Source organism: Pristis pectinata, chromosome 3 (assembly GCF_009764475.1).
Source record: "Pristis pectinata isolate sPriPec2 chromosome 3, sPriPec2.1.pri, whole genome shotgun sequence".
NCBI classification, from domain to species: Eukaryota; Metazoa; Chordata; class Chondrichthyes; order Rhinopristiformes; family Pristidae; genus Pristis; species Pristis pectinata.
In genome coordinates this window covers 1,798,547-1,807,879 of record NC_067407.1, presented here as the reverse complement: position 1 = coordinate 1,807,879, position 9,333 = coordinate 1,798,547, and the positions used below count along the sequence as shown (strand labels likewise).

Genomic DNA, 9,333 nt, shown 5'->3' with positions numbered 1-9,333 from the left:
TCTGTACCCACCCGAGAGTGTCAACACAGCTCCTGGTAAACACCGCACCGAGAGGTGGCTCCTCCTACAGCGACAGATTGAAACCACAGCCTAGACTTCATGCTGTCCCTGGTGACGGACCCAATTCCACAACCTCTCACCCAGAGGCAAAAAGAATTGCCTCAAGCCACAGCTGACAATTTTCCGAAGGGTAGGAGACCCCCATAAATGCTGGTGTGGATAAGATGGCCCAAATGGCCTTTCTTTGTGCTGCAAAGACCTGGTGAAGATCATGAAGGTGGCACCAGGGGGCAATGGGTAGCCCATGCCCAAGGAAGCAGGGAGGACAACAGAGGAGGAAGCCGTGAATGCCGAAAATTGTTCCAACAACACCTTGCTGGTGGTTTATTTTTAAAATAATCATTTGTTTGTTCCACATTTATAATTTCACCAAATTTCACAGTTCCAAAGTGCTCCTTATACCACCCAAACTGAGGCGCTTGCTAATAGATACAAAGCAAGGTTAAAACTAAGAAAATTTTGATCAGTGGGCAATGGGTTAAACTTTTCCTGTAAAGCAGGATGGAAGACTAAAGGTTGGGAAGTGTTGGAATTGCATAGCTGAGCATTTAACCAGGGGTACATCACATTGCTTGCCAGTGGGCTGTCAGTAACTCACTGCTGAAACTTCTCAATGTGCTCCCGTGCGATGATTAGTCTCTGGATTTGAGCCGTGCCTTCGTAGATCTGCAAAAGAAACCACACGCTGAACAATTTATAGTGAGCCCAATAACCCGCCATTCCAACCGTGCAGAAATCAAAATGGTTTATCATCTGGCCCACCGGATGACGTTTGCCACACTTCCCACTCCCTTCAAACTCACCAGGGCCCCATTTCCACTCTCCGTAAACTCACTGGCATCCCGTTCCCCATGCTCCCTTTAAATGTAACAGGTTCACTGGAAAATTATGGGGATATTAAAAGCAGTAAAATCCAGTTGTCTGGAAACAGGCAGTCTGACACCACCCATGTCCCAAGGATGCCAAATTATCGAAGTTTTACTGTATTTGTATAGAGTTACAGCAACAATCAACACAAACATTCATGGGTTAGTAATTTATAACATGGTGCAAAATTGTGTTAGGCCAGCAATCTGGGTTACTTAATGTATCGAAGTGCTTCAAGCAAGGTCTGACACCCAGCCATAGAGACCAATCCCTGGGCAAGGACAGCTTTGCAGAATACCTCACGAGGAGGTGGTTATGGAGGGAATTCCAGAGCTCAGGACTCAGGCAGGTGGGCACAGCAAGTAAAAGTGAGCCACAACCAAGAGGCTGGAACTGTAGGAACGCAGAGACCTCAGAGGGTTGTGAGGATCGAAAGAGGCTTCAGAGGGTTGCAGACTCAGCCAGCTCCATCACGGGCACAACCCTCCCCACCAACGAGGACATCTTCAAGAGGCGGTGCCTCAAGAAGGCGGCATCCATCACTGAGGACCCTCACCACCCAGGACATGCCCTCTTCTCGTTACTACCATCGGGGAGGAGGTACAGGAGCCTGAAGACCCATGCTCGATGATTCAGGAACAGCTTCTTCCCCTCCACCATCAGATTTCTGAACGGTCCATGAACACTACCTCGTTATTCCTTTTTTTTGCACTATTTGTTTTTGTAATTTATAGTAACCTTACATCTTTGCACTGTACTGCTGCCGCAAAACAACACATTTCATGTCAGTCAGTGATAATAAATCTGATTCTGCAGGACATTGCTGAGAGGGAACATAAGCTGAAGGAGAACCACAGTTCCTCCAGCTGCTCCGCCACTCAATGAGATCAATGAGCCCCAGTGACACTTCCCTGCACTAACTCCAAAATTCCCTCAATTTCCCTAAAAATTTATCTATCTCAGTCTTGAACCATTTTCAGCAACTGAGAATCTACAGTGGGCAGAGAATTCCAAAGATGGGTGAAGAAATTTCTTCCCATCTCAGTTATGAATGGCCAACCACTTACTCTAAGGCTGTGGTCCATCTTTCAGATATCTAATCTGGTGGAAACGTCATATCTGCCTCCACCCTGTCATGCCTTGCCAGAATTTTTCATGTTTCAATGAGATCCCTTCTCATTCTAGAGATGAGAATCAGAAAACCTGCAGATGCTGGAAATCTGAAAAACAGGAAATGCTGGAAATACTCAGCAGGTCAGGCAGAGCATGTGGAGAAAGAAACTGTTGATGTTTTAGGGCTCTGCTACCTGCATTAACTTGTTCCTCCCTTCCCGAGTTCTGACAAAGGGTTCCGGACCTGAAACACTAACTCTGTTTCTCTCCCCACAGATGCTGCCTGACCTGCTGAGTTTCCAGCAGTTTCTGTTTTATCTCATTCTTCTAAACTTGGCAGAGTTATTGGCATAGATCCAGAGCGGTGAGGCCAAGGAGTGATTTAAAAACAAGGAGAATCTTGTTTAAACGGGGAGCCGAAGAGGGTTGGTGATACAAGGAGAGGTGAGCAAACAGATCACAATGCTCAGCAACAAACAATCTGCTGGAGGAACTCAGCAGGGCTGAGCAGCATCTGTGGGGGAGAAGGAATTGTCAACATTTCAGGTCGAAACCCTGCATTCCATCCCCCCCAACAGACGCTGCTTGACCCGCTGAGTTCCTCCAGCAGATTGTGTGTTTCTCCAGATTCCATCATCTGGAACATATTTGGTATCACTCGTGGAAAGGGGACGCATAAGATATCTCTTTATGCAGATGACCTATTACTTTATATCTCTAACCCGGAGAAATCTATCCCTGCAGTATTATCACTATTTGCTCAGTTTAGTGTTTTCTCTGGTTAAAGATTAAATCTTAATAAGAGTGAACTTTTCCCATTAAACATGGAAGTCCCAATTTATAGGCAATTACCATTTAGATTAGTGACTGATTACTTTACGTACCTGGGTGTTAAAATTACCAAGAAACACAAGGACTTATTTAAGGTTAACTTTTAACCTTTAATTGATTACGTTAAACAATTATTTACTAAATGGTCCCCATTCTCTGTATCATTGATTGGCCGAATTAATGCTGCTACGATGAATATTTTACCAAAATTTTTCTATCTATTTCAGGCGATTCCAACTTTTACCTCAAAATCCTTTATCGACACTATTGATTCCAAAATACTTTCATATATATGGCAGAATAAAAACCCAAGGTTAAGTAAGAAATATTTACAAAAATTAAAGAAGGATGGTGGTATGGCTTTGCCTAACTTTAGATTTTACAATTGGGCAATTAATATTAGATACTTAATTTTCTGGGCACAAGATTTAGATGCAATTCAATGTCCTCGTTGGGTATACCTTGAGTGTGAATCAGTGCAAGGATTTTCATTAGTTTCTATTTTAGGAGCTTCATTCCCTTTTGCACTTACTAAATTGAGTAAACGAATGACTAATCCAATAGTTAAACATACAATACGGATATGGTTTCAATTTCATAAATTTTTTGGATTGAATAAATTTATTTTATCAAGCCCCATTCAATCCAATTTTTTTCTTTCAACCATCCAGAATTGACTCAGCTTTTTCTTTATGGAGAATGAAGGGAATAACGTTTCCGTGATTTATTCGTTGATAACTGTTTTTTATCTTTTGAACAGTTGTCTAATAAATACAATTTGCCTAGATCACATTTTTTTCGATATTTACAGATTAGAAATTTTTTAAAAGTTACTTTACCTTCTTTTCCGACACCATATAAAATTGAAATTATGGAAAAAATTTTAGGTTTTAATCCTTATCAGAAGGGCCTGATAGCAATAATTTATGATCAGATTATGAAAATATGCCCAGGGGAACTTGATAAGATTAAGAATGAATGGAAAAGAGAACTCCAGATACTTTTACCCACAGAGACATGGAAGAAAATTCTTCAATTAGTTAATACACCTTCTATGTGTGCCAGACACTCTTTGATACAGTTTAAGGTGGTTCACAGGCCCCATATGTACAAGGACAAGTTAGCCTGTTTTTGTCATCATATAAATCCTATATGTGACAGATGAAATTCAAAGTTGGCTTCCCTGACATATGTCTTGGTCCTGTCCCCTTTTGGAAAAATATTGGAAAGACATTTTTAACATTATTTCATCTGTATTGAATATTGATTTACAACCTCACCCAATCACTGCAATTTTTGGGTTACCAATGATGGAATCTCGCCATTTATCTGCTGCTGCTCGTCGTATGATTGCCTTTGTTAGATTAATGGCCAAGCGATCCATTTTGTTCAAATGCAAGGATCCAATGCCCCCCCACCACTTTTCAGTGGTTTTCTCAAACTATAGCATGTTTAAACTTAGAAAAAATTAGGAGTGGTACTGTTGATTCTTCACTTAAATTTGAGGAAGTTTGGAGTCCATTTATTCAATATTTCCATATGATATAAGCTGACCTTTTTCAGATCTCTCTGAATAACCCTTGAATACAGAGGAGTGGAGTTAACGACACAATAATGTTTTTTTTTAATTGAAGAAATATCATCCCAATTTTTTTTTTTGAAGTTTTTGGTTTCTTTTGGTTTATTATTAATTTTTTTTTGATTTGGGTTTTTTTTTCATATAATTAAATCTCTTTTCAATTTTCCTTCTGTATTATGTTCACTTAATAAGAGAGCGGGAGGTCTAGACTACTTTTTTTGACTCCTTGTGATTATATATATGAACTGTTATAGTTGCTCTCCTGATCTCTCTGCACCAGATGTAGAATTACTAATGTTTTATATATATATTATATATAGATATATAGATATATATAGACATAGAAATATATATATATAAATTTGTACTAATTTGAAAATTAATAAAAAGATTGAAAAGAAAGATTCCAGCATCTGCAGTCTCCTGTGTCACCAGGACACAACGTGTGCTTGGACACAGGTAGCAGGGTTTTGGAAGACCATGTGTTAAAGAAGTAAAACAACCCATAAACCAGCAGAAACAAAATACAATCTCCACAATGTACTTCAGGCTCCATCATTACACACTGTCTGGTTACGTGACTAATCACCACTCAGGAATGGCACTCAATCTCAATGTGTGCAGTGATTCAGCGGCAGATTCAGTGAGGCTACTGCGGCAGGCGCATCAGCAATCAGTCGTGCAGCGTTCCATCCCAGGGGACAACAGCAGGCAGGAGCGTCAAAGGCACTGACAGCAGTGAGAGATCCCCTCGGACCCACCACCATCGGCGTTTGAGAAGCCACGTAGAAAGGGCGAATAATGTGGCTTCACGCATCACCTCTCACCATCTCAAAACCTCTCTACTGCTGTCACGTTGGGAGGTGTGGTACCCAGTGCACACAGCAGGATCACACAAACAGGAGAGTCAAGATGACTTTGTCTTAACTTGGTCATGGCAAGGGGACATCACTGACAATGCCAGCATTTATTGTTCATTCCTAGTTACCACTGAACTGAGGCAGCACTCAAGTCTACCCCATTGGTGGGTCTGAAGGCCAGACCAGTGGTAGATTTCCTACCCTGAAGAGTGGTGGTGAATGAGATGGGTTTTTATCACAATCATGCTTATCGTTACCGAGACTAACTCATGTAAAATTCCAGATCTATTGAATCACCAGAATTTAAATTGTGGTGGGATTTGAACTTGTGTCACCAGTTCAGTGGTGCACAACCCCAGAATGCTACTTCTCCAACCGAACCATTGTACCCAACCTCCCCCCACCCCTCCCACCACTACACTCCCCACCAGTAACTGGCTGAGAAAACATAATAGTCTCAGACAAAAGGGAGAGGTTAGCCTGTAGTCTGTTAGCTAGCGTAGATGTTGTGCTTTCAAATTATATTCAACATGTAAATAAAAGCTTTTAAAGACGAGAAGGTTGTTATAACATTATGAACAAATGAATAAAGTACAAAAAACAGGTTATGGTGATCCATTGGGGTTAAACCCTAGCTGGGGTTTATTAGTTTATCAAAAGAGAACGATTTGCTTCTGTTCTGGCCCTGTGGGTTCTGAGGTGGGTGATAAGGCCAGTGTGGGACCTGCAGGCTCTTCTGTAGGTGGGGTGTTTAGCACGAGGCACCTTCTGTGTGCTCCCAGCAACCCGGACCTGAGGTACTCAGTGCTATGCAGAATATTCCCAAGGATTTCCAGGATTCAGTGAGGATGTTACATCTTTCTGAGAGGCTTTAAGAACTTGACATTTTCCTTTGTAAACTCTTCCTGTGACAGAGCTGGGAATGGAGCGCCTGTTTCAGGAAGGGGAGTGACGTGGCCTGCCCACTGGAGTCAGCCGACTGTAATTGGGGTGACAGTGCTGGGAGAGGGTGCTGCCCTTGGCTTGCTCCTCCTGCCAGTGGATTTGGGGGATTATCCAGAAGCACCATTGGTGGGGTCTTCAGGGGTCTGGTAGATGCACAGTTATACTGAGAGACCAGGAAACAGGCCCTTCGGCCCACTTGAGTCCGTGCTGACCAGCAAGCACTAATCCTTTTATTTTATTCTCTCCACATTCCCATCAACTCCCCCCAGATTCTACCCCTCACCCACACACTGGGGACAATTTACAGTGGCCAATTAACCCACCGACCTGCACGTCTTTGGGATGTGGGAGAAAAGCAGAGCACCAGGGCAAACCCCCACGGTCACAGGGAGAATGTGTAAACTCCACACAGACAGCGCCAGATATCAAACTCTGCTGTATAAATGAATGCAATCTTTTCATTCAACAACCCTAAACTGCACATGATTGGATCTTCAAAAGAGCTCCATCCACAGTTGTCATCAATTCAGTTGTCATCAATTCAGTTGTCATAGAAAAGAGCTTACATTTTACTGTATTAGGACATCCTAAAGAGATTCACAGCCAATGAAGGACTTCTGAACTGCTTGAGCAGCTAGAATTCACAAGCACCCACAAACCGTGTTACCAGATAATTGCTCAGGTGCTCTGCTGTTGGCTGGAGAGAGATCAGATGGCTCACAGATTTACTTACTGAAGTGACACTATTGTTAAGTGATGTTGGATAAGGGGTAAACACAGTCACAGGATAGTGAGGATCACTCCACTAATCTTTAGAATTGTGCGGTGCAATTCACATCTGCTGACAGGGCCGTGGTTAACATCCCATATGAAGGACGTCATCTCCAATGGAACAACACTTTATCAGTACTACCCCTCCCACAGTGTGACCCTCCCTCAGTACCGCCCCTCCCTCAGTACTTGGCTGCAGAGCTCCTCAGGACTCTGTGAGGGGCCCTGCAGAAACAGAAGTGTGAGCTCAGACACGGCTGCTGAGTGGTGTTGGAACCCGGCAGGTAGACTCTGTGGTGCGGGACCGTCCACTGACCTGGTAGATCTTGGCATCTCGCATCAGTTTCTCCACGGGATATTCACTGTTGAACCCGTTGCCGCCGAAGATCTGGACGGCGTCACTGGCGACCTGATTTGCCATGTCCCCTGCGAAGGCCTTGGCGATGGAGGCGTAATAGGTGTTCTTCCTCCCCTGGTCGACCTCCCAGGCTGCCCGCTGGTAAGCAAGGCGAGCCAGTTCCACCTTCATCATCATCTCTGCCAGGAGGAAGGAAACTGCTTGATGCTGGGAGGTGGGGGAGAGACAAAGGAGAGGGGGCAGTGAAGGTGTGAGAGAGATGGGGGAGAGGTAGGGTGAAGGGGGAGAGAGGGAAAAGCAAGCCATAGCTGAGTGTGGTGTTAGCCCAATCACACAGTACCTGTGTCATAGAGTGATACACCATGGAACCAGGCCCACTGAGTCCATGCCGACCATCACCCACCCAGTTACACCAACCCTACACTGATCCCATTTTATTCTCCCCATTTTCCCACCAACTCCCCCCAGATTCTACCCCTCACCCACACACTGGGGGCAACTTACAGCAGCCAATTAACCCCCTGACCCGCACGTCTCTGGGATGTGGGAGGAAACCGGAGCACCCAGGGGAAACCCACGCGGTCACAGGGAGAACGTGCAAGTTCTTTGGTTATCGAGAGTTTCTCCTCATTTTCACTTTTAAACCCCAGTATTAAATCTGTCCTTCACATTTCTGAGGATGAGAACGCTGACTTTCCCAGCTTGTCCAGCTGACTAATGTCCCTCCCACCTGCCCCATTACTGGTGGCTGAAACACACAACCACGTGGATCTTTGTAGCACTTTTAATGGAAGTAAAAACTTCACAGGGGCAATAACGAGACAAAATCAGGCATTGAGCTACAGGAAACGGACAGAAGAGGTTGGTTTTAGACAAGGAGAAAGATGCAGCGGGTATTGAGGAGGGAATTCCAGAGTTTGGGTCTCAGGCAGCTGAAGGCACGGCTGCCCGTGGGAGTGTAATTAAAATCAAGAGGCTTGAACTGGAGCACAGAGATCTCAGAGGGGTGTAGGGGCCAGAGGGGGTTACAGAGACAGGGAGAAGTGTAGGGGCCGGAGGGGGTTACAGACACAGGGAGGGGTGTAGGGGTCGAAGGGGGTTACAGAGACGGGGAGGGGTGTAGGGGCCAGATGGGGTCAGAGAGAACAGGTGAAACCACAGAGGATGAGAATCGGGATACGAGAGAATGAATGCAGTGCCCTGGACAATAGGACAGACTGGACAACAGCAGCAATGTGAATTTGAGGGGCAGAATGGCCTTGTTCCACACTGCAATGATAATATTTTCCAGTTTTCTGTCTGAGATGTTGCTGGATGGGGAGCCGGCAGAGGAAGGTGAACACAGAAGAAATGGGATGGGAAAGAGAAGGGAGGCAGAGAACAGGGTGGGAGATTAACACTGAAGCGATTGACACGGTGCCTGCCCTTACCTCTACCAGCAACCTTCCAAAAGTTCTCCTTTCCAGAGCATACTTGGTGGCTTCATCCACAGCTCTCTGGCCTAAACCCACAGCTCCAGCAGCAACCTGCAATTAGATAGGAGCACGCTCAAATGTATCTGCCACCCTGGCCACTCCCTGACTCCTGAAGCAGTCACAGCCCCTTCCCGCTGGTGCTGCCACGGTCTCGGATTCTTAATTCTACCTCTTCTGTTATTGTCACTTCATTTCTTTTTGCACTACCTCAGATTCCACTGCAATCTTTGCCCCATTCTGTTGTTTTGCGTCCGTCGCTGTATTTATTGTTACCGCGTACACTGAGCTTCACACAAGCAAGGAATTTCGTTGCACCCTGGCGTATAGGACAATAAACTGGTCTGAAAGTGAAGCACACAGAGTGGGCAGCTGTGCCAGATTGGTGGGGGGAGAAAGATGGTGGGAGGGAGGGGGCGAGTAGGGGAGGGAGTGATCCATTGAACAGGGCAGTCCTGATGGAATGCTGCATCATTG

General features: G+C 44.9%; 1 protein-coding gene across 2 annotated transcripts in view; it reads right to left on the bottom strand.

The window, feature by feature from the left end:
• Positions 1-348: 348 nt before the first annotated feature.
• The window catches only part of acadm (acyl-CoA dehydrogenase medium chain), a 45,751-nt gene continuing 36,766 nt past the window's right edge, over positions 349-9,333 (bottom strand). For both annotated transcript variants that reach the window (XM_052011901.1, XM_052011900.1), the window contains exons 10-12: positions 8,815-8,910; positions 7,343-7,591; positions 349-726 (exon numbers count right to left, since the gene is read on the bottom strand). In XM_052011901.1, coding sequence (XP_051867861.1) covers positions 655-726; positions 7,343-7,591; positions 8,815-8,910 — 417 coding nt within the window. In that variant the 3' untranslated portion in view covers positions 349-654. The remainder of the gene's footprint in view (positions 727-7,342; positions 7,592-8,814; positions 8,911-9,333) is intronic.